The sequence below is a fragment of the Leptonychotes weddellii genome, chromosome 6 (genome assembly GCF_054177405.1).
Source record: "Leptonychotes weddellii isolate Sample4059 chromosome 6, ASM5417740v2, whole genome shotgun sequence".
Lineage (NCBI taxonomy): Eukaryota > Metazoa > Chordata > Mammalia > Carnivora > Phocidae > Leptonychotes > Leptonychotes weddellii.
In genome coordinates, this window is record NC_138374.1 from 57,886,946 (window position 1) to 57,912,420 (window position 25,475).

Below are 25,475 nucleotides of genomic sequence, written 5' to 3' on the forward strand. Positions count from 1 at the left end.
TCCAAAATCGATGCATGGTGTCTTCTATTGTTTCAATTTTTTTAACTTTAAAAATATATATTTAAGTTTAACAGACAAAGAGAAATGTATACAGATCCCAAGTATACAGTTTGATGAATTTGTGAAAACTGAACATATCTATGGAACTAGCATCTAGATCAAGAAGTCGGTATCACCAAGTACCCCACTTCTGGTCACCACCGCACTACACCCTCTGTGTGTTTGAAATGCTCCAAATTTTATGTCCTGGGTAAGCCATTCATTTACAGAATTTTATTTTTCACTGAACCCTTAGCTTTATAAGAACTAGCTGCAATGAGTTTTAATCAAGCTATCTCCCTTATAACTAAAAATATGTAGAATCTGCCTTTCCAAGTAAAGATTATAACATTAAATTCGTGCGCTGAATGTGCATCAATATTTATATGTTTGTGATTTGCAGGTACACAAATACATACATCACATGCATACAAACAAACTGGGAATTTCTTTCTTCTTTTAATGAATGTAAAGCTGAATTATACTATATTGATCCAAGCTTAAAATATCTTAACTACAATTGATTGTCGCAGAATATTTCATATGATATGCTTCCAAACAATTTTTTAAAATTGCTCATTTCAGTTACTGTAAATATTCCCTCTGAACACTCAAAATTTAAAAGCCAAGAATTTTTCATCTTCTGTTTGAAATATATATGTGTCCTGGGTGTCCACAGCTGTCTCTCTATATGGTTCAATTTCTTTGTCTGATATTCAGCTAGATGATCTTTTAGATTCCTGTGGGGTTTTTTTCAGTTGAGAGCCTGAGTCAGAAAAAAACAAGTTAAGCAGTCTCACAGAGCTTTATAAATATATGATTCTGAAGAACAATTTATACATCATCAAAAATCATGTATTAGTATTGGCTTGTATCTGTACTCTTATTAGAATTAACAATCAAGGGTTATGCTTATGTACTCATTAGTTTTTTTAAAAAGCGAAAATATCTCCCCCATTATAGAATACACTTAGAGGATATTATTCATCCATAAAAAGTAATGAAGTGCAAATACATGCTGCAACATGGATGAAATTGAAAGCATTGTGCTCAATAGAAGAAGACAGACACAAAAGGCTGCATAGGTGTATGATTTAATTTATAAAAAATGTCCAGAATAGGCAAATTCATAGAGACAGGAAGTGAATTAGTGGCTCCAGGCAGGGAGGGGAGAACAGAATAGCTGCTAATGGGCACAGTGTTTCTTTCTGGGATGATGAGAATGCTCTAGAATTAGAGGACATGGGTGTATAGCTTTGTGAGCATAGCAAAAACCCTGGAATTGTATATTTTAAAAAGGTGAGTTTTATGACAGGTGACTTTTATCTCAATTTTTTTAAAAAAGGTAATAGATTTTCATCATAGAAAATTTGGAAACTAAAGGGAAGTAGACAAATGACAAGTTATAGCCCAGTTACCCAACAACAGTCACTGTTATCTGTTGAGTGTACTTCCTTCCAATTTACCTTCCATATATTGCTGTTGCAGGAAGAACAGCTTCCCTTTCAATGATGGAGACACAATTATTAAATGTTAAGTATTTACATACTACTATCCACCCATTCTGCCCCTCCCCCTGAAAAGAAAAAAGGGTGGGTCCAAGGGAGATCCATTTAAATGGTGGAGGGGAATAATGATGGAGATATAAATGAGAGAAGCAGAGAGCAATGGCCAGCCCTGTCAGAGGTGATGGAGAGGCATCTGAGGTGAAAGTAGCTGGAGTCCTGAGAGGCAGAAGGACAGACCTGACCAGTTGCCAGGAGAGGTGGGACTCCTCAGGGACACATCCCAAAGAAACTTACTAGGAGTTTTGCTGCATGCCTGATAGATCATGTAAACCACACCCCTCTATTCTTAAATACCCATGTTGTTTCCTGGCTTTCTAAAACTCATATTTGTGTTTCTTTTAGCCAGGTCACTGTGCTAAGATGGCACTTAGCGTGAGAGAGCGAGGAGGCCCAATTCTGTTTGAGTTGTGTAACTCAAACCTATTTGCTTATTTTGTCTAGTTTCCATCACTGTTTCTTAGATTGCTGTCCTGCGCTTGCCCCCTATTAGTGTAGCATTAGCCTTTCTCCATATGATTGCAAACTCAATATAAACATGATTTTAAATAATGACAATCTTAATAGATAAGACTTGTTGGCTCTTCTCTTGATGGCAAGCATAGTGATTAAATACTTTACAAGCATTATCTAATTTAATCTTTACAACACCCCATCCAGGGAGGCAATTATCCCCAGTTTACAGATAAGGAAATAGAAGTTTAGAGAGATTAAGTCATTGGCCCAAGATCAGATAGCAAGACCTTAATTATTCCCTCACTTGTCATGGATTTGTGTGGTTTTCATTTTTTTCTTGTTCTTAATAAAGATGTGATAAACATATTTGGGGTTTTTTTTAAGATTTTATTTATTTATTTATTAGAGAGAGAGAGAGAGAAAGGGGGAGAGGCAGAGGGAGAAACAGACTCCCCACTGAGCAGGGATTCCCCACACAGGACTCCATCCCAGGACCCTGGGATCATGACCTGAGCCCAAGGCAGATGCTTAACCAACTGAGCCACCCAGGCGCCCCTAATATATTTGCTTTTAAAACATTTTCTGTTTATGAAGTTGTTTCTTTAGATGGATATATCAGGAAGTATTTTTTAAATTGCTGAGTGGTTCAGGTTTTCTTTTTTGTTGCTGTCAATAAAACCTCTCCTTTTAACTTTTTCACTTACTTTTTTGTTGTTAGGGAGTTTGGTTGGTACAACCTATGCTTTGGGGGATTTTTGTCCTTATGATGGGTCAACTTCTGTAAATGTGCCAAGAACACTTGAAAGTACACTCTCTTATCATAGTTTCTTTTTTTTTTTAATGTGGGATAGCTGTTCATTTATCGCTACTTTTTAGGCTATTCAAGCCCTCCATGTGTTGTTTTTCATTTTTGTTTTCTTAATCTAGTGTTGATTCTGATTCTTTATCTCACACATGTTACTTATTTTCATTAATTTCTCCTAGAGTTTTTCTTCATTTTTATTGTATGCCTTTTGGTTTGTGAAGGTTCATTATTACTGTTATGCATTTACTGTGAATTGCCCTTTTTTTACTGTTTATCTTTTAGAGATATTTTTTCTATACCACTTTGAAACCAAAATCAAAATAATAGTGAAGGCTAGTTTTACATTTTCAGTTGGTTTTGGTTTCCATAGTCCTTTTAAACTGAGATGCCCCCCCCCTTTTTTTTTAGTTCTTAATTTTGAATCATCTCTGGGTGTTTTGTCAAGTATCTTTGAGCAGTTTCATTCCTTAAAGAAATCTGAGTTTTTGCTCCCTGAGTCTTTGATATCTAAAAATAGCTTTATGTTCCCTTTACATAAATAACAATTTGACCAGATTCAGAAACTTGTGATTATGTCCTTTTTCTGTGAAGGCTCTCTATGTGTTTTTCTGTTGTCTTAAAATAGTGCATTGGTGAAGTGTGTGGTCATCCATATTATTATTTCTTTATAGAAAGAAATGTCTTTGGCCATTAGTTTTAGAAGATGTTTTGCTAAGGTATCTGTAGGGTTATTATATCATTTTTCTGGCATCGTTATTTAAATGTTTTACTGAAAAATGTATAGATGTAGAGTCTTCTTTTCTTTTTCTCCTTCTTCTCCATGTCCCATCCTCCTTTTTGTATTGGGAAAATTTTGTTCTATTAAACCACACTTTACTCCTTGAGTTCCTCCAGAAGCCCTATAGTATTCTGGGGATTGCTTATTGACTGTCAACCTCTTTATTACCTTCTGCGACATCATTTTCACATGGCCTTCCTCCTATACTTAGAGCTTCTCACGTTTTACCTGACCCTCACTAATCCATTCTACTGCATCTTCAAGGCTATTTCCTGTTGCCACTATGGTTTGTAATTTGGCTGTCTTGTTTTTCATTTAAACATGGCCTTTACGTGTCTTCTTGCCTGCTGGTAGCCTCCTCTGCTGTTAGTTTACACACCTGCATTATCTTCTTTTGCATGATCAACTACATGCTATCCCACATTAAAAAAAAAAAACTGTGATAAGAGAGTGTACTTTCAAGTGTTCTTGGCACATTTACAGAAGTTGACTAACCCACCATAAGGACAAAAATCCCCCAAAGCGTAGGTTGTACCAACCAAACTCCCTAACAACAACAGATATTTTTTAAAAACTTTTTTTTTCTGCTGTTCCTTATAGCACAACTACTTCAGTAGAAGACCTTTCCTCTATGTCTTTGGCTAACTAACTTCTTGTCCTTTTCTGCGTGTCAGGGTCTTTAATAGACCATATGGTGAATGGTCTGTTTACTTCAGCCATATAGAAAAAGATTCCCGGTGACCAAGGATTGAAGTATATTCAGTGCTTGGATAACCAGGGCTCTGTTGGAGACCAAGGTAGGGCTCTGGAGTGAACCCGCCCAGTTCCAGAGTGGACAGGCCACACTATTCAGTATCGTACGGGTCAAGGGAACTGTGGAGGGTTGACTTAAGAAGAGCAGTGAGGGATGTCACCACTGAAGATATACTAGTGGTTGGTCTTAGAGGTGGTACCCCTACCCCGATCCCTTTCCCCTTAACAAGACCCATCACTTCTGTTGCAGTGTCGAAATTGAAACCGCCTGGGTAAGCAGGAAGAAAAACAAAATAAAATAAGTCTTTCCCATGCTCAGTGCTGTCTACCTGGCTCGTTCTCAGCCAGGGGCAATCACTGGGGCTGCTCCTTTCCCAGGACAGCGTGCAGGGTTCCTCATGGCTTTCCAGTGGCTCCACAGCCTGCTCTTCTACCTCAGTCCCAACTGAAGCCAGCTCTCATTACTCCAGACCATGTGGGGAGGGGCATCCTGCTTACTGCCCAGCCCAGTTCTTTTCCCTGTGGAAATGGGCAGTCTGCTGGTCTTCCGTGACTGGGCACCACGGCGGTGAGTGTGGCAGAAATCCTTCCAATTTCGGGTATATGGCTACTCGTTATCCTTATTCTGGTACTGTCGTGGAGTCTGCTATCTGTGGAGAATAAGGTTAATTTCAGTGAGACCATGTAGCAGGGGATCCAATGCATGTATTCTTCCAATGCTGTCTTGCCTTCAAGTCCAACGAATTACCTCTTGTGATGTCTTTTAGCAGAGATTGAATTTCCTCATTCAAGATTCACTTTCATGTCAATGATACATCCTTCTCCATAGGGAGTGGGTACATGTGCCTCCATTCTCCCCTTCTTTGCCAGCCAATCCCTGACCTCACCCAAAGAGTTAGAAATCCCTTGAATGCGGATGTTAAAGTCCAAAAGTTGATGTGAATTTTATGAGGCCGTTATATGTAAATAGTATTAAGACTCATAAATTGTCTCTAGGCACTAGAACAAAATAAATGATCACATTCCTTTTTTTTTCCTAAATCAGTTTCAGCCCTAAGCTCCTGCCTGCCTCTACTGGGGCTCCTTCTGCCCCCTGCCTTATCGTTTGGTGGAGGGGACTGGTCCTTCGTCCCTGGTGTTCCCATAGTTACTGATGCTCTTCTTGATGGGGAGCCATGGCTGGTGTGATGCCATCTGTCAAATACCGCTCTCATGATGGGCCACACAGATGTCCCTCAAGGTGTTCCTCTGACTGACTGCGGGCTTAGCCACACGCCTTTGCTCTCGAGGCCATAGGCTTAGTGATCAGTCACCAGAGATAGCTGAGTGCAAGTTCGCTGCCAGATCCAGGGGGAGGTTTCCTGAGGAAGGTGGAATGGCTATACTTTTATATCCTATTGAACAAATATTAATTGAAAGCCACGTATGGCCAAGGCATTGAAAAGACTTGAGAATTTAAAGATGAGTAACAGTCTCTATTGCCAAAAAGTGTACAGTCTTAGTGAGATGCAAGCAAGTACATACATGTCAGCATAATTGTCAATATTAACAAATCAGAATTTGGTAAATATCTGAGGAGCTAGTATAAAGGAAGAATGTTTTAAGTGCATCTTCTTCCAAAATATAACTTGTGTTCATCTACTTAGCTCCATCTCTGCTGATTCCTGGTCCAAACGTTCCCCCCCACCCCCCAGAGAACCTGGGAACATCCTCACTGGTCCTTCTGCCGCTGCTCCCCACACAGCAGTCCTGGAGGTATCAGTGATGCTTCTCAAAAGCAGATCAGAACCCGTGACTCCTTTGCCCACAACGTTTCAGTGGCTTCTCACTGCATTTAGAATAAAACCCAAGTTCCCTCCTGTGGCCTAAAAGACCGTGTGTGGTGTGGCCCCTGCCTTCTTTCCAACCTTCCCCTCTCCAGTTCCCCTGGCCCCAGCTCTTGCAGGCCTGAGCTCTTGCAGGCCTGCTTCTTTGCAATCTCATGACTGGGCCCTGCTCATTCTTCAGGTAGCAAGAAGGTGGGGCCTCCTCAAAGAGGCCTCCCTTGTCTTTCCTGCAGGCCTCCCACCCATTATTTTCTCTCATAACACCCTTTCCTTTTCCTTCGAGGAACTTAAATCAAGGTTATGATTACATCTCCCTGTTCCTCCCACCTGACTGCGAGATCCATGAGACCAAGAGCCACACCCAGCTTGCTTACCGCTGTGTACCTGTCCTAGGGGCCCGGCGCTCATTCTTTCTTGAACTAAGACTGCCTGGGGCGCCTGGGTGGCTCAGTTGTTAAGCATCTGCCTTCGGCTCAGGTCATGATCCCAGGGTCCTGGGATGGAGCCCCGCGCATCGGGCTCCCTGCTCAGTCGGAAGCCTGCTTCTCCCACTCCCCCTGCTTGTGTTCCCTCTCTCGCTTTCTGTTTGTCAAGTAAATAAATAAAATCTTTAAAAAAAAAAAGACGGCCTGAGTCCTAAAGGTGCAGAACAATTTCAGTGGTAGGTCAGGGGCATGAGAAAGGACATCTGAGCAGAGTGGCAAGAGCAGAGTCAGCATATTTGTAGACAAAAGTCACCCAGTATGTCTAGAAGATAGCACACAGTTTACTTATGGTGGTTTTGAAACCTATCCTGAATTTTTTATGCATCTTTTAAGCTAAGTTTTTTATCTGTTCTTTATTTTTCAACTGGGGCAGCATTTATTAAGAGCAGTAGATAGATAGCAAGTTTATTTCTAATCCTGGCTCACCTCCCCCACTGACATCGAGTTTAAAAAAAAAGAGTGTGATCTTGTGTAGGTCTCCATTATCACAGGGCTCTGGCGAGGATAACAAGTGGATGTTTAAAAAAGTACCTCTGTATTATCTGTAATCCTGGACTTAACATGCGCTGTCCTTTCTGTTACTTAAACTCTTTTCCTTTCTGTTTTAATCAAAACTTCCAGTTGAAAAAAATATTGTTGATTTGCACGATGAAAGGCAATTTTATCCTGGAGATACATTTCTGTAAACTTTTGATTTAGGGAAGCGCAGCCCAACCCTGACTGTCTCTTTCCCAGATCTGGACCCACTCTCCATTCCAGCTGAGATGTTTATATTATGCACAGAGCAGCTCCTGCCTGCCTAGGACTGGTGATTAAGAGCTCAGGATAATGAAATCTGCACAGTTGAAACTTGGCTGTTGGCTATGGTTATTATGCAACTCTTAACATTTCTCTTTTGTTTCCATCAATAATATAAAATTCCCAGTTTTTCTTTCTGAGCTCACTCTTCAAATACACTAAAATGTGTTCCACCAGTATTTTTTAGTGACCATGTTAAATTATTTCTTAAAGTTCAGATTACATGCTTTTCTAAAGGACAAGAAAATTTAGTGGCTGTGTGACACATTGTTCAAACCATCTATGAACAACCGAATGAACTGAAAGTACAAAGGCCCCTCGATGGGCCTTTGAGTTTTGCCTTTAAGCAGACTGCTCACCATGCTTTGATTCAAATAGCAAACTTAACAAGAAACACAACACAGGCGATGGTAAGAGATGGTGTATTCCAGTGTTGGGGTGATTTGGAGCAATTAGAAGATGCCTAGTAAGATGTAGACAAACGATAAGCCTTCCCTGCCTACCCTCCCTAATATCTGAATTTCTCATAGTAGGAGAGACTAACACACTGAGCTGGACTCAAAGAGTGGCTCTATACTGAAGTGCAGCTATCCAGGGGGAATAAGAGTATCTTGTACTTCATCAGCCACAGTGCCTTGGAATTACTGAATTATGGAGACAGGACGGTGATGGTCATCTAGCCGTCGTGTTATTGAGCCATAGTGAAAGTGCCTGACACTTCCTAAGAGCCTGGGTCTTAAAAGATGAACAGGACATCAGGAAGGCCATCATCTCAAGCCTGAAAGTGGGAACAGAGTACCACCCTGGGAAGAGAAATGATTTGAAAAAGAGACCAGGGCAGGTAAGCTCACATTTGGTTATGTCACTCTTTGGCTTATGGTTGTCCCTAGAAGAGAGTCACAAATAAATTGGGGGACCTGTGGACCCAAATGAATAGTCAAAGAAAGTTTTACAGAAGTGGGGCATGGTATACACTTACATTCCAAGCACTTTGGCACGTGTTAGTACCCCAGAAACACGTGATGATTCATTAAGGGCATGAGATGGGCACTTTGAAGGTGTAGCCACAGGAAAAATACGAAGTTATCAAACCACCATTTTGTGGTTTGCTAACATAGGAAAAACCGAGTGTATCTGTGTCATTGTGATTGTGATTGATTCTCCTAGAACCATTTATGATACAAAGGAGGAAATAAATCGGTCTATGTGGAGGCAGGGCAATTAGGAAAACTTTTTAGAGGAGGTCATATCTGAATAAGGTTTTAAGGAATGAATAGAATTTGCCAGGCAGACAAGGAATGGTAGAGGGTTGGCTGGGGAATAGTATGTGCAAAGGCTCTGAGGTAGCAAACAACATTTAAAATTTAGGAGGCCATTTTGTGTGGCAGAAGCATGCTGTCATTATTGTAAAAAATTACCAAAAATTTGGGGTGCCTGAGTGACTCAGTTAAGCATCCGACTCTTGGTTTTGTCTCAGGTCATGATCTCAGGGTCATGAGATAGAGCCCTGCGCTCAGCATGGAGTCTGCTTGGGATTCTTTCCCTCTTCCTCTCCCTCCCCCTCTGCCCTTCCCCCCGCTTGCACACACACACACGCCTGTGCTCTCTCTCTCTCTGTTAAATAAATAAAATCTTCTTTAAAAATTATCAAAAACTTAGTAGCTTAAAACAAAACAAATTTATTATCTTATAGTTCTGGAGTTAAAAGTCTGAAAGGGGTTTCACTGGGCTAAAATTAAGATGTTGGTAGGCTGTGTTCCTTCTGGAGGCTCTAGGAGAAAATATGTCTCCTTTCCTTTTCCAGCTTCTAGAGGTCGCTTGCATTCCTTGGTTTATGGCCTTTCCCTCCATCTTTAAAGCCAGCAGTGTAGCATCTTCATATATCCCTCTCATTCTGATCTTCTCCCTCCTTCTTCCACATGAAAGAACCTGAGCAATTGCATTGGACCTACCCAGACGATCCAGAATGACCGCCTTATGCTAAAGTCAGCGATTAGCAACTTAATTCCATCTGCTACCCTAACTCCCCCATGCCATGTAATAGAATACATTCACAGATCCAAGAGATGAGGACATGAACATCTTTGAGGGACATTATTCTGCCTACCACACATGCAATAAAGATGTGGAGGGTGATGGTGAAGAGAAAGTTGGCATGATCCACCAGCCCTAGGTAGGAAAGATCATCCACCCAAAAGGGACCTATAATCTGATATTTAAAAAGGAAAAAAAAAAATAGGAGAAGGAGTCAAGGTCCTGGTGATTTTCCTAATGTATAATGGGTGTGTTACTGATACGTAACAAATCACCACAAAGCTTGGTGGCTTAAAACAATAATCTACTTTCTCATGAATCTGTAGGTTGCCTAGGTGATTCCTTAGCTGGGCTCACTCATAAAGCTTCCTTCAGCTGGAGAGTTGGCCGGGCCAGAGGGTGCAAATAGCAACACTCTATGGCATGTGGTGAAGCCATAGGCAGGCGACCTCGGTTACTCTCGCTGTGAATTCCATTCCTCTGCTAGGCCTGGCCGGCTTCCTGACATGACAGCCTCAGGACAGCATTCCCGCAGCGTGAGGGTGGAGCTGAGGGCATCTGGAGACTTTGGCTCTGGAACCCACACAGTCTCACCACCACATTCTTCTAGATCAGGCCACACAGTCACATAGCTCGAATTCAAGACAAAGGGAAATAGATTCCATCTCCTGATGAGAGTTGCAGTCGTGACCACATTTCCCCTAGCACAGGCCATGAAGAGAGGTGTTTTTCCTTTAAGAGTAGGATTTTGCAACTTGAGATTTCAGGGGTAAAATGTTTCTGGCGGACAATGTCCAGTACATGACCAAAGTATGAGGGGCTCAAGGAGAGTGCGGGGAAGGTCACTGGTGCTGAAGAGGTGGAGGGACTGTGGGGCCAGAGTGTGGAACACATCACCCCATGGACACAGCAAGAAAGCTGAGTTGGTGGTGAATGTGGAGGAGGGACGTGACGTCCAGAAGGTTACAGTAATCATGGAATGGGCACCTGGGGCGAACTGGACAGCCAGGAGGTCATGACCACAGTCTCTAAGCAGCCTGGGGATGGTGGGCACCAGCACCCAGGGGCAGCCACCCTGCACCCCCTCACTGAGTCCTCACTCCCCACCCCCCACACTATCTTATTCACTTGCCAGTCTTAATAAACGTCCCACTCTGATGTCCAGAATGTGTGGATACCTTCTTTAGCACTTCATGGTCAGCGTCCATGTCCCCAGGATTCAGTGAAAGTATGAAACGAAGTCCAAGTCAGTTTGAGTAAGATTACAAAGCTGCCATAGTAACAGGTTACCAGTGTCTGTCCTTCCTAGTTTTCTTTTTCTTTTATTATACTTTCTTTGTCTCCTCAGATAGGGATCTGAAGGCAAAAGTATGTCTGCACTGATCAGCAGGAATCCTGGTGGTGAAATTTATTAACAGTGTTAACTGAATAATATTTATTGCTCTCATTCTAGGTAAATAAAAATCAGAAACCAGATAGTCATTAACCAGATGGTCCTAAGAGCTCATTCAACCATAAGAGTGCCCAAATAGGAATAAATTAGAGCCCATAACAAGTAAAGAAGGATAAAATTGCATATTTTTATAATTATCATAATTTAATATTTATGTGTAACAGATAAATAATGGGTTCACAATACACGTGTAGATGTATTTTCAGATTACCACAAAATAAAATTTCTACCCAAAAGAAAAGATTTTAAGTATTTGGAAATCCAGAAAACCCTTCTTGGAAATGCCATGTCTCGAGTGAGTGATCTGGGCTATGAGTGTTGAATTCTGCCCTGCCTTTTATTTCCCTTACTTGTTGTCCCCTTTGTACGAGGCCCAGCACCTTTGGCAGTCACTTCAGTTTTGAGCAGATTGCTAAAGATTAGAGGACCCACGGATGTTATTCTCACCTTTGACACAGAAATTCTTTTTAGGACTGTGCATGAGATGTGTCTATAAATAAGTAATGATATTTTTGTAATCATAGCCTTAATATAAAACCAGGAGGGCTTTTATCCACTTCAGTGTGTCTTCTGTGAAAGCTCTACAGCTATTCCACCAACTCTGTCATGTTTCAAATTACTTGAGGGATTCCTTTTTGAGAGCTGCTCTCAAAGCTATTTTGCAAGCCAACAAGAAGACCAACCATGTATTTTTTCTTAAAAGATTTTATTTATTTATTTGACAGAGAGAGATACAGTGAGAGAGGGAACACAAGCAGGGGGAGTGGGGGAGGGAGAAGCAGGCTCCCCGCTGCAGAAAGCCCAATGCAGAGCTTGATCCTAGGACCCCGGGATCATGACCTGAGCTGAAGGCAGACGCTTGACTAAGCTACCCAGGCGCCCCCAACCATGTATTTTTTATGTCTATTTCAGTTTTGACTAAGTCCAAACATGCCCCCAAATTTTAAGGATTGGCTCTCTATGATTTTTATCTACCTAAAAAATAAAACTCACTTTCAAAAGAGAAAGGTTTTCTACCACTTAGTGCAATCAAAATACTATACCTCAGGCTCCAGAGTTGTGGGGCTCTAAATAGATCCTGTTTCTCTGACACAGGGTGCCCCTTGGTAGTATCACCAGAAACATATTAAGTTTCTTATCAATAACAACTGTTAGCATTTTTACTCTAGAATCTAGAAATACCCCAGAAAAATACTATTTTTTAGATTTTTATTTATTTATTTGAGAGAGAGACAGAGATAGCGAGAAGAGAGCATGAGTGGGGAGGAGAAGGAGAAGTAGACTCCCCACTGAGCAGGGAGCCCGACGCAGGGCTTGATCCCAGGACCCTGGGATCATGACCCGAGCCGAAGGCAGACGCCCAACCAACTGAGCCACCCAGTCCCCCCAAATGTTTTTAACCTACCTTTCCAACTGCATTGTCATTTAGCTAATTATGTCCAGCTCCCACCCAGAACTTTTTTGCCTTCTTTGCGTAACATCAGGTATATGCTCCATCTTGTACCTATGTTCTTTGTTTTTCAGTGAATTACTCTTTAATTACTCTACTAAAATGTATCCTTTTTATAGGTCTTTGTGGTTATTAGGTTTCTGATTTTGCATCCAATTCTGGTCTTCCTGCCTGACTCAATTCAAGGTGTTCATCTTCATCATTATAATTATAATCTTTGGGGTCATCAGTGTATCAGCTACATCAGTTCACCTAACCCTCACTACTTGAGGAGACTGGTACTAGAATTCCTATTTAACAGATGAGGAAGCTGAGGCTAAAAGCGCAAATACCTCACCCAATGGCAAATGGCTGGAAAATGGGGAGACTAGGATTCAAACTCACATCCCCTCGAAGGCAGGGATTTCTCAACCTCAGCACTCTTGACATTTGGGGCCAGATTATTCTTTGTGGTGGGGGCTGTCCCTTGTATTGTAGTATGTTTCAAAGCATCTCTGGCCTCTACCCACTAGAAGCCAGTAGCACTCCCCCACCCCATGTGACAACCGAAAATATCTCCAGACTTCGTTAAATGTTCTCCAGCAGATATTTAAGGACCACTGGTCTAATCCCAAAGTCAGGCTTATGCCCCATTATACTATGAAATCGGGAACTAATAAAACCATAGGCTAGATTTTGAAGAGATCAATTTGAGGAGTCACCACATGTGAATGATCATCAGAATTGAATTGGAGTTTTTTTTAAGCCTCTTTCTCCACCCGAGACCTTCAAAATCTGCATTTGCCAGGTGGGGAACAGGTATCTGTCTATTTTAAGCCTCTCTCTGGTGTTCGAACCACAGACCAGATCCTAACCTCACCACACATCTGTTCTTTGAATCACTCCACTCAATTCTTGCCAAATAGTCTCTAGCCTCAGTTTTAACACCTCCTGTGATGGTGTTACAGGAGACAATCTTGTGTTCAGATGGTACTAACTGGGAAAAAGTATTCATTCTACTTAATAACCTTCCTTCTGTCTCTCCCTCTATACTCTTAATCTCATATTATCCAAATTATCTGTTTTCTCAAATCAGGTGACTTACTGAGTCCCAGATATGTATTAAGCCCTACTCTGAACAGTTTCTTGACCATTATAGCCATTAAAACCACTCTCAACTTGTTAAAAGTGACCATCTAGGGGTCCCTGGGCAGCTCAGTCGGTTAGGCATCTGACTCTTGATTTCGGCTCAGGTCATGATCTCAGGGTCCTGAGATCAAGCCCCACATTGGGTTCCACGCTCAGCAGGGAGTCTGCTTCTCTCTCTCTCTCTCTCTCTCTTTCTATTCCTCTCCCTTTGCCCCTCTCCTGCTCGCACGCTCTCTCTCTCTCTAATAATAATTTTTTTTAAAGTGACCATCTAACCAGTTTTCTCCATTTAACAATAGACTTCCTCAAAAGGGCAATTATAATTCATTAAAATCTTAAAATCTTACATGGTTGGTCACCCATCCAGCTGCTGCCAGGAAGCAGTCCGCTTTGTATTTTATGGAGGTTCCTGCCCCCAGGCGGGTGGGGAGCTGGCAAGAGCTTTCTCTCTTCCTTTTGACCCCTCACTCAACAACCCTCTTAAACCTTTTTGATGGTTTCAGGAAGATTCCAAACTAGCTCCTCATCCTGGTAAAATCATTCTTTACCATATGTTCCAGATTTCTTGATGAAAACAGAAAGAGAACTTAAAGTATATTGCTTTATGATGCCCCTCTTGAGAATATCATTTTTATGAATTTGATTAATAAAAACAGATGAATAAATATAAATTGATTTTATGGCTGTATCAAAATTCAGTTTTACAGTTTACCCTTCTTTAAAGCTGAGTAATCCTTTCTGCTTGCACTTTGGATCCCCCTCTAAGTCACCCATGATAGTGGAGAACCTACAGTAAACTGCCTTTCAGTGGGAGATTTGGGGTCGGTGGAAGATTGTGATGGTGTGGATGCTAATATCACCAAGGCAGCTTACGCCCCAATGTCTAAAGTTAACCCTGCAGGTGACCGGTCTCTTTCGTGGGTGCACACGAGGAGCTAGTGAACTGTAAATGTGTGCCAATGGTCCTGACTTGCCTGGATGGGTTTTCAGTAGGCAGGTTGTGTTTAGAGAAAACCAAGGAGAAAATAACATGGTAACGGGAATAAACCATTTGGGGTCAAAATAACAATCCGGCGATGTTTTTGTACTTGTGTGAGACATAAATAGAAAACTTGAGTTTGAGTTAAGCTTCGTATGAACTTCCAAACTTCTTGCTTATGCTTGGGCACCTCCAGAGAAGCGCCTGGACCGCTCTCGTCTTTGATTGCTCCGTCACTGTCTTCTTACAGAGCTTTATAAATGGACACTGACATGGACTACGAAAGACCCAACGTTGAAACCATCAAGTGTGTGGTCGTGGGAGACAATGCTGTGGGGAAGACGCGCTTGATCTGTGCCAGGGCATGCAACACGACGCTGACACAGTATCAGCTGCTGGCCACCCACGTGCCTACCGTGTGGGCGATTGACCAGTACCGAGTGTGCCAGGAGGTAAGGGGTACAGAGTTTCTTTAGACTGCTAAGGGGACATCCCTGCTGCTGCCAGTCTGATTTTAAAAGGGGGTCGGGGTAATTTGTGCATGCAAAATCAAGCTAATGTTCTTAGTGCCGCCAGAGAAAACAAAAGCAAAATGCGCCCTTGGGAGTCTGGCTACCCTATCCTGAACGAGGAGGGTTTGAGTCGTGTGATTCCAGGAGGGGAATTCGGACTTAGCTCAAGTCCTGTTAGATGGAACAAGAAAACTAAATGCAGGTGGGACAAGTAGGCCTGGAGGGTGCTGACCTGCGCACTCTTCTGCTGAGGAGCCTCTGAATGACACTGAGCAGGAATGCACTCTCTCTCCTGCAGGTCCTGGAGCGTTCCCGGGATGTTGTGGATGAAGTGAGCGTCTCTCTCAGGCTTTGGGATACTTTCGGCGATCATCACAAAGACAGGCGTTTTGCATATGGCAGGTAAACCAAGACCGCTGCCGTGCGGTTGAGCTTGAGTACAATTTCCTTTCCAAAACCTGCAGCTGCTTCATAAATCATCAAAAGCCACAACATATGGCCTTGAAATGTGTTGGGTTCTGCGCTGTGTTTAAGAAAAAAGAAAAAAAATGATATTTTCTGATGTCAAGAAAAGCAGTCTGCCTTGACACTAGGTCCCTCCCAGGAAGTCCCTCGTTTAAAACAACCAGTGTTCATTAAACTGGGACGATAGCTAGAGGATTCTGGTGTGCTCTGGCCCTGAGCTGCTTTGATTGCTATTTTCCTGAATGGTAATTTATTTACCTTTTGCTAGAATGTTTTAAGTTATTTTAGTGCTTGGCCACCCCACTTCAGAAGGTCTCTTTGGTCTTTTCATGACCATATTAGCAGAGTCTCATGTTATTTGCTTTGGGCTTTGTTATCTGAAAAGTCTATTATTTTTATTTGAAGGTCGTTTTTAAAAAGAAAGAAAAATACCTCTGAAATCATTCACAAGGCACGTTTCCAAAATGAAATGAAGCACTAATGTCTATTTTACTTTAAAAATCAAGGAAAAATCCAGAAGAAGGAAAAATCCAGTGAAATCCCTGTAGTGAGTCTAGGACACTGATATGACGAGGAACATGGTCGAAATGCCTGAAAGTCTTTAGCAACTTCTTCTTGTCACCAGAACTTTTAAGGTCTCTTGGTGAATGTGTTATAAGCTATCAAAATCCAGATAAGGAGGAGATTTTCTTACCCCTTAATTGTAAATTAACACATTTGATCTTAAGGTTAGAATTAAGGTGTCATGGATCCTCTGTCCCTTGTTAACATCGAATGTCATGTGATCTCACAGGATTGGATTAGATACTCAAGGCTGTGAGTTCCTCCTTGGTATTGAGATAGGCATTTAAAAAAGTACCTCTCTTTCTTCAAGCCAGTAGCTCTCTGAAGGCTCTGAACAGACTTTTACTGGCATTTATCCACATTATCTAAAATACTGAATAAAGCTGCTGAAAGGGTTTGTCCCTTTCCCGAGAAGTTGTTCACACACCGAAAGAATCTGCCGTTTAGACCAGTTTGTTCGTGGGGACTCGAGAGAGGCACAAGGGAAGTAAAACATTGATTTTAATGTCCCCTGGGTAATGAGGACTTTTGAGGTTATAGTGTTGTAGATACTTTTCTTCTCCTTGAATTTCCTGTTTCATAATTTCTTTTCTTTCCATGGTGTTCTTGATTCTTATATTAGTTGCCATTTGGGTTTTTTTGTTCTTTTATCCAAGTATTCCACACATAAAAAAAATAATGATAAAGTCCGCATAAGTCCCAGGAGGTCGGATTTGTAATCTCTATGGTTGTAAGCCAGCATGATAAAATGATTACTTTAAGCAAAGGAGGGATGGATGCCATAGATTGCTGTGGACATTTTGTACCCTCACTTCTAAAAAGCTGTCTGAAAACGATGGACCTCGCACTGAGCTTACAGAGTGTTTGGGTTTACCTGCTCCAGACTGTTTCACCAGCTCAGCGGCTTGTTGCCACTTGAATTTTATGCAGTTGGAAGAACGAGTTTTACCTTGGCCCCACAGTGTAACTCTTATCCTTTGGTAATAGAAGGATTACTTCTACACTGTCGTGTGAGATTCCTACTTAGGAGCTTAATGGCACGATGGCCGGCCTCGATCTCACATCGACAGGCATACCCACGGGGCCTTGTCCAGCCCCCTGATGTATCTGGGGTCTTTTGGCAATGGGTCATCCCTGTGTTTGTTCCCTCCCAACAAAAATAAGCTGCTGTTTCATGTGACTCCATCAGTTCCAACTTCATTGTTCTGCTCCCTTGTCTGTAGCGTTTGGTCCTATCAGCTCGAACCTGCTCCCCCTTTGATATGGAAACAGGATGTGTTCTTCAAGCCAAGTCTGATCCTCTGAGCGACACAGAGGGGCTTCAGGAAACACTCCCGTGTTTCTGGCCCAGCTCTTTGTGGGCCTCAGTTTATGTGCTTGTTTGTACCTTGTGTTTCCTCTGTCTTCTCCGATTCTCCGCAGCCTGCAGGCGTCCTGCCACAGACCCCACCACGGGTAAAGAACAAAACCCAGAGCTGTTCTGTCTCAGCCTCCAGCATCTTTCTGTAACGCTAAATATGTGATTCCACATTGATGTGGCACCAAAAGATTACATTTTGTGGAAGAGTCTGGTAGTAATAGGAGTTCCTTTCACTTGGTACAGGGTTCTGGCCACTGTATTTCATTGCTTTGCAAGAGCTGATTAATTTCTTTGTGACTTCCATTTTTAGCTTTGTATCATTCGGGAAGGAAAAAAATCCTAATTATAATTTTTGACAATCAGTTTGGTTTGCACACCTGCTTTTTTTGATGGATGTTTTTACTGTGCTTGGTGTGAATGACGAATCAGTAGGATGTGATATATTCCTTATACCTGGAAATGTATTTGGAACCTCTTTAAAAATCATTCGTTTGAGGGGTGCCTGGGTGGCTCAGTCGTTAAGCGTCTGCCTTCGGCTCGGGTCATGATCCCAGGGTCCTGGGATCGAGCCCCGCATCGGGCTCCCTGCTCCACAGGAAGTCTGCTTCTCCCTCTCCCACTCCCCCTGCTTGTGTTCCCTCTCTTGCTGTGTCTCTCTCTGTCAAACAAATAAATAAAATCTTTTTAAAAAAAATCATTCGTTTGATTCTTACAGTGACTGTGAGCGAAACCAGAGCCCTAGGAAGATGACTTAGACCTTGTCTTCAGCATCCTCTGCTTCCTTGCACCGGGGTAGTTAATAAGGTGCCCCCTCAAACATTCTCTGGCACGGACAGGCTCTACTTGCAGCATGGATCCTGTGGGCCAAGGTGCTGTTGGTCTGCCCACTTGAATTTGTACATTTCCTAGCATGAGAGAACTAAGGGCATTAATTTTTCAACCCATTTTTTAACCAACCAGAATAATAGCTCCAATTTATCGAAGGCTTACATGTGCCAGTCAAAATATTAGGTGCTTTGCCAACATTATTTCAGTTAATCCTTTCAGGAACCCTAGAAGGCAGAGGTTCTCACCATGCTACAGCTGAGGGCAGAGTTGAGTTCTTTTACTACCATAACATGCCCAAGAGTGAGTTTCAGAGACAGGGTCAAACCCACCCCTTCCTGACTCCTGGCTCCCACACCTTCTGCCGTACCAAGCTACCTCAGCCTCATTGTAAAGAGATGCAGCTGGAACCCAGCCCCACATTGATGAGCTGGGTGCCTCTTTGCTCTTCCGTATTTGTGCAAAGGCTTAGAACTAGAAGAGATCTCTCAAGGTCACCTGGTTGACCCCTCTGCTTCAGGAAGGGAAATTATCCACCCAAGGAAAATACTGAGTATAGGAGTCCTTCTACTATTGGATGGAGGGGAAAGATAGCAGAGCACCCTCAGCATGCTAACATGTAACATGTCTGGCATCTGTCAAACCCTCTCTTGTCTGGAGTGAATGACTCCCAACTCTCTTGTAGCCTTTCTTCCCACCACCTACTTTCTATCCACTTTGGATGAACCTTTGAAGCTCTTTGCTGGATCTTTAAAATATCGAGAACACAACTGTACCTAGTAACCATGACTGTGGTTAACTGCTCTTTTTTGGCAAGAAGACAGCCTCTTTTTAAAGGGCTATTGGCTCCAGGTTTTCCCCCCAGAACCGTTATAAGAATGAAATGTTCACAGTCAGGTACCTGGCACGGAAAATACAGGGAGGATGGGTTCTGCCTTTCCACAGGGCATCTGGGCCCGTGCTGCTCTCCGATACCACACCACGCATAAGTGATTGCCAATTTATTGTTTCCTTTCCTTGAAAACCTCCACCATTGATCTGTCTCAGGAACAGATAGCCTTCCAACACGTCATAAAGCCTGTGGTGCTGGGAGTGGTGCTAACAGCAGCTCCAATTGAATCAAGGCTTCCTGTGAGCCAGGCCTGTGCCTGACGCTTTACCACTTCATTCTTGCAGTGACCCTGCAAAGTAGGCTCATTTCACAGTTGAGCAAACAGGCACAGAATGGGGCTAAGGTCAGTCAGCTGGGAAAGGGTAGGCCTGAACTTGTCCTGTTCGTTCTCTCTGACTCCAGAGCCCATACCGTCCCTCTCCAGCATGTTGTGGCTAGAAATGATAGACTGATGACCAGCTTACCTTACAGTTATTCCCAGTCCAGTCTGATGTTTATGCTGTTCTGTGTGGGCAGTGAAGACCAGCATTCTCCGTCTATCACCAGCTCTAATATGCCGTTGTGCCTCTTAAGTCCTTTAATACATAACAAACAGCTTCTTTCTTTAAATAGCTAAACAGGAGAGCTTCCACTTTCAGTAAAAATGATACATCCAATTGAGCTTTTTGAAAGGGAGTGGGAGCCTTGGGTACTTTATATGGCATGCTCTCCCCTGAAAATTTAACTTATGTATCCAGATCCTCACCTGTACACCCCACAGTTTCTGGGCATATTTTCTGTTCAGTTGGAACCCATTTATTAATACAGATTATTCATTTATTAATACAGATTATTCTTCCACACCGATTTCTCTCAAATGTCAGTTCCTATGAGAGGTACGGTATGTGTTTTAAATGACAACATTAATCAGAGCCATGGTTTCTGTGTGTCTATTTAGACAAGATTGGTCTGGTTCCACAGTCAAGACACATGTAATCAGATACACCATGAACACATCCCATTCTGAATGCTCGGTTGAAGCTCTTTTAAAAATTCAGGACTATGGGGCGCCTGGGTGGCTCAGTTGGTTAAGCGACTGCCTTCGGCTCAGGTCATGATCCTGGAGTCCCAGGATCGAGTCCCGCATCGGGCTCCCTGCTCGGCAGGGAGTCTGCTTCTCCCTCTGACCCTCCCCCCTCTCATGCTCTCTCTCTCTCATTCTCTCTCAAATAAATAAATAAAATCATTAAAAAAAAAAAAATTCAGGACTATGGGTGACCAGTGTTTATGTCTTTGTCTGGGATTGGCTGTACTTGTGGTTAATGGCAAGGGGAAAAGTAGGAAGCATCTAATGTGTCTAGAAAGAGTGCTTTGAATTAGCTCTTCTTGTCCACGCAGGTTATAAACGCTGGGCCAGAAGTAACAGTCTAATGACCATTTCAGGACAGCAAAAAGCCTGTTGGACCGTGAAATCTATCAAGTGTAGGTGGGCCTGGGCCAAGACTAGGCTGAGGCAATAAGGCACTCACCTTGGGCATAAAATATAAATAGTAATAACTTTTAAAAGATAGGATCACTGGTTTTTTTTTTCTTTCAAGCTCGGTAGGGCTCAGCATGGCACTATTACCGGTCCTGACTTTATTTAAAATTTTGATACTTTATTCACCATGGATTTTTTTTTTTTTTGCCTTATTGATTTTCTTTAAAAATAAAGTAGGCATCTGGATTATAGTTTTTTGGCACCTCGTTGAATTTTGCATCTGAAATAAAAGAGTCCTGCTCACTCTCAAGACCCTCTTCACCTGAGTCCTGGCCCCGATGGTGGAGTTGAGAAATAGATAGCAAAGCAGCAAAAGGAGGAAAGTTCACAATGTGCATACTATATGGAAAAGTAACCCAAACCGCACTTCTAAATGTGGGCACAAAAGGATCTAGGGAAATTATTGCTACCTCTGTCCTAAAGCTATGTAGTCCTGTGTACTGCTGTGGCCCCAAGAACTACGATTTGCCCAGGTTATAGAAAACAGGAGAAAGGGGGCCCCTGGGTGGCTCAGTCGGTTAGGCATCTGACTATTGATCTCAGCTCAGGTCTTGATCCTGGGGTGATGAGTTCAAGCCCTGTGTTGGGCTCCACACCCACTACTTAAAAAAAAAAAAAAAGAAAGAAAGAAAAGAAAAAAGAATCAAGTAGAAAGACTTGGAAGAATAGCTAGCTGGACCAAGGAACAGGAATTTAGTTGTTCCCCAAGAGGTTGGACTAAACTGCAAGTTTGAGTAGACCTGCCCGTGCTGGTTGTTCTGATGTCAGAGTTCTAGGGAGAGGTAAATCAGCAAATTTTAGCCAGTTCCTGGATGATTATAAAGCAGGGGGTCCTCAAGCCATGCTTTGTTACACACTGCCATGAAATCATCATGATTATCATGCTCTTTACTGAACCTCAGCCAAAAGGGAGGACTCTCTTAAAGATTAGAGACAGAGCCTTCGAGTGAAGGAAACCAAGGAAAGGAGCACATACTGTGTGATTCCATTCCTATAACATTCTGGAAAATGCAATCCATGGTGACAGAAAGTAGATCACTGGTTGCCTGGGAAAGAAGAGGGAGGGGGAGGATGGATTACAAAGGGACACAAGGAAACTTTGGAGGTGATGGAAGTGTTTGTTGTTTTGATTGGGATGTGATAGTATTGGGTGCATAATATGTATGTCAGAACTAATCAAACTAACCCTTTAAGTCTGCGAAGTTTATTGTATTTAAATAGTATCTCAAATATTTTTTAAATAAAAATATTTTTATGGATAGTCAAGGTAATCCCGGAAATGTGAGGAAATGTGCACGGTAGACAATGTATGTTTTAATTATTTATAGAACTTCAAGTTAATTCACATTGAAAATACAAATCATTTGTGTGAACTTAGGGGGAAAAAATGGGACCAGATCTTGAATAGATGACTGTGGGAAATAGGATGGTTCTAGAATCTCAAAGCTCAGTGATGGAACACTATCAGATTTTCCCCAGATCATGCTGACTCCCTTTCACCAGAGGTAAGCCCTCAGCTGTGTGGATCAGTCTGACCAAGGGGCCTGTGTCTTTGGCTGTGGTTGTGTTTGTATCTTTTTCTAAGATACATTGGCGAGGTACCCTGTGATAGCTGAAGAGAGGACTCCACGTTCCCTGGAAGTTTCCTGTTTCTCCATTTCTCCCTCAAATAGTAACAATGTGGGCTTTTGTAGTTGGTTTCTTCTGCAACTGGGGAGTGCAGTGATAACCTGTGGGAGTATACAAATTATCTTGTCCATTTCGTACTCAGTCACCCTGGCTGAGGATTGGGTGCAGAGGTGGGCGAGGAGTGTCCTTCCCCTGGGTTAGGTCGCTGCCCATTGGGTGTGAGGCTCCACCCCGCTTTGTTTCTCTGGACTGAGTCCCAGCCTCCTTGTCCAGCCTGGTCTCTTGCTCCAGACATAACAATATTTGCAGTTCTGTGTTCTCTGTAGCGGGTAGGCCCACAAACGTGCATTACATCCATCTAGAAATTACACCCCTGCCCACCTATTCTTTACCTAGTTAATTACCACAACTATTCTAAGAATTTAGGACAAGGATCGCAAACTCCCCTAAGTCCCCTCCATACTCTCCACCTCCCTGTCACCTTTAGAATCCAGGTGAAATGTCTCTCCTTTATGTTCCACCTGACACCCTGGCAAATCTCTATCATAGCCATGATCGCACTGTTTGAAAATTGGCTCCTTCATCATCTTCTTCTGTTGCCCTTATGCTATTATTCCTAGTATCTGTAGGACAGGAATTTTGTCTGTTTACTCTATGTCTCCAATGCCGGGGGCCTGGCACATAGGAGAAGCTTCATTAATGTTAGTTGAATACGTGCATGAATCTATCAATCAATCTTGTACATGGCAGGATCTTCTAAGGCATTTACAAGGAAATATCATTATAACAAACTCCAAACTGTTTCACTAAGTTGAATTTTATATTTGCACTTTTTTATAGTAAGAATCACAAATCATGTACCACCGTGAGGGTGATACGGATGGAAAACTCTGGTGCCTAGCCTCTCCTTAATGAATTAGCAAATGAAAAGATATGCTGCAAGGCCCAGAGAAAAAGGAGGGAGGTACACTGAGCCACATCCCCGAAACCACCTTTTCCCCCCAAATTTTTAGGTTTGTAAATTCTTTTCATAAAACCCTGTTTGAATGAGTATTTTTTTTATTATTATGTTAGTCACCATACAGTACATCATTAGTCTTTGATGTAGTGTTCCATGATTCATTGTTTGTGTATTAACACTCAGTGCTCCATGCAAAACGTGCCTTCCTTAATACCCATCACCAGGGGAGTATTCTTTTTTAAAAAATATTTTATTTATTTATTTGAGAGAGAGAGAGAGCAAGAGAGAGAGAGCTAGCACAAATGAGGAGGGGGAGGGCAGAGGGAGCCAGAGAAGCAGACTCCCTGCTGAGCAGGGAGCCCGGCATAGGGCTCGGTCCCAGGACCCTGGGATCATGACCTGAGCTGAAGGCAGACGCTTAACCGACTGAGCCACCGAGGCTCCCCTGAATGAGTATTCTTAAACAGAAAATTACTTGTATTAATAGCAACAATTTTCCAGTTGTAGGGTGTTTCCTTTCTGAGTGTCATTCCCAAGATCCTTATAAGAATCATTTTTTAATATATATATATATATATATACACACACATATACATATATGTATACATATATATATATGTATTTACTTTAAATCCATTTGCCCAACGATGAGGGCATTAAGTAGAAAAATTGAAGGTGGATTATTTTACTGCTTTGTGCTTAACCAAAACAAGTGAACAAAAATGCATTAGACTAAATGCATACAAATGATTCAGACACTTAAATGTGGTTGAAATGTATAGATTCTGCACCAAAACACTCAAGCCTAGGACTGCAGTGATACCAGATCATCCGGCACACAGAAAACGTGCCATGCTCTGTACCACCCTCGGCCTGCTGACCCACACTGTCCTTCCTGCTCTGAACTGGTACATCTTGTCTGGTGACCAGAAGACAAAACATCAGAAAGCTGGGATTTCTTTGTGCAACTGAGCCCTGTCCCCAGGATGAATTTGTCCTTGGGAAACAGCAGTGCCAACTGAGATAGCAACAGGGCTTGATTGATGGCTGGGGTCGCTTGTGTTCCAGGACCTGGAAGGATGCTGCCTGTTGTCCAAACACTGCTCACGTGGCCAGGAAAGACAGTCCGTCGTGGTTCAGTCCAGAGAAGCATTGATGGCCCCACAAGGTGCCATAAAAACATGACAAATGAGGCCGCTGAGATGGGTAAAGAGAATAAGAGACATATGCATTGTTCAATATATTAATGTCTTGCATTCTGTCTTCTCTTTACCTTTTTTTCTATTACTACTTAATAACTGCAAGCTTGACAAGTTGGGTCAAATGATAGCTAAGTGTGTTGACTTTTTATCAGTTTGTGGTGTTTCTATACTGGAACATTCTGATGAAGAAATCTATTTCAGCCCATACAGTTTTCCCTTTTAAATTAAGTGGTAAGAAGAAAGAGACTGTTGAGTAACTCTGCAGTGTCTTCAGGGGATAATTCTATCACTAGCTTTCAGCAGTTACGTTTCAATAAAAGACATGAGCTGGGAAGCCAAAAAGAAAACCTCTCTTGATGAGAATGTTCGGCCATTCTTATTAGCTACAACATACGAGATATATCCTTGGTGACTTTGGAACCTGTAATCACGTTTGTCTGACAATAATTGGTACTGTAAAGTTCACAGGACATTTTCACAGATATTTTTCTTAGTGCAGCTTATCAACAATCCTATCAGTAACTTTTAATGTCGGCCATTCATTAGGTGTCCAAAATCATTCCACCACTTTATTCTCTCCCTGGAACTCCTGTGCCCCCAGCCTAGAGAATATAGTCAGAAGGACAAAGTGCTGAATTACAGAAAGATAAAGCAAATTAGCAAATTGTCTTTTCAACTTATCACCTTGGCTATCTATTTTACCAATTTTTTTTTTTTAGTTTTTGCTATGTTTTTTAAAAAACAAGATGGTCAGGGCACCTGGGTGGCTCAGTCAGTTAAGTGTCTGCCTTTGGCTCAGGTCATGTTCCTGTGATCGAGCCCCATGTGGGGCTCCCTGCTCAGCGGGGAGTCTGCTTCTCCCTTTGCCCCTCCCCCTGCTTGTGCTCACGGGCGAGCTCTCTCTCTCTCTCAAATGACTAAATAAAACCTTTAAAAAATAAAAAACAAGATGGTCTGTGATATGGAGGGTGCTCCCTTCAGCCTTAATTCTGTGTTG

At 42.3% G+C, this 25,475-nt stretch overlaps 1 protein-coding gene across 15 annotated transcripts in view; it reads left to right on the forward strand.

Moving 5' to 3' along the window:
- The window catches only part of RHOBTB1 (Rho related BTB domain containing 1), a 119,867-nt gene that overhangs the window by 67,312 nt on the left and 27,080 nt on the right, over positions 1 to 25,475 (forward strand). For 8 of the 15 annotated variants that reach the window (XM_081824190.1, XM_081824189.1, XM_081824200.1 and 5 more), the window contains 2 exons: positions 14,800 to 15,001; positions 15,360 to 15,463. In XM_081824190.1, the coding sequence (XP_081680316.1) occupies positions 14,810 to 15,001; positions 15,360 to 15,463 (296 nt within the window). In that variant the 5' untranslated portion in view covers positions 14,800 to 14,809. Of the gene's footprint in view, positions 1 to 8,038; positions 8,347 to 14,799; positions 15,002 to 15,062; positions 15,264 to 15,359; positions 15,464 to 25,475 lie in introns of those variants that run through there. The other 7 variants (XM_081824195.1, XM_081824196.1, XM_081824192.1 and 4 more) reach the window with 3 other exon arrangements.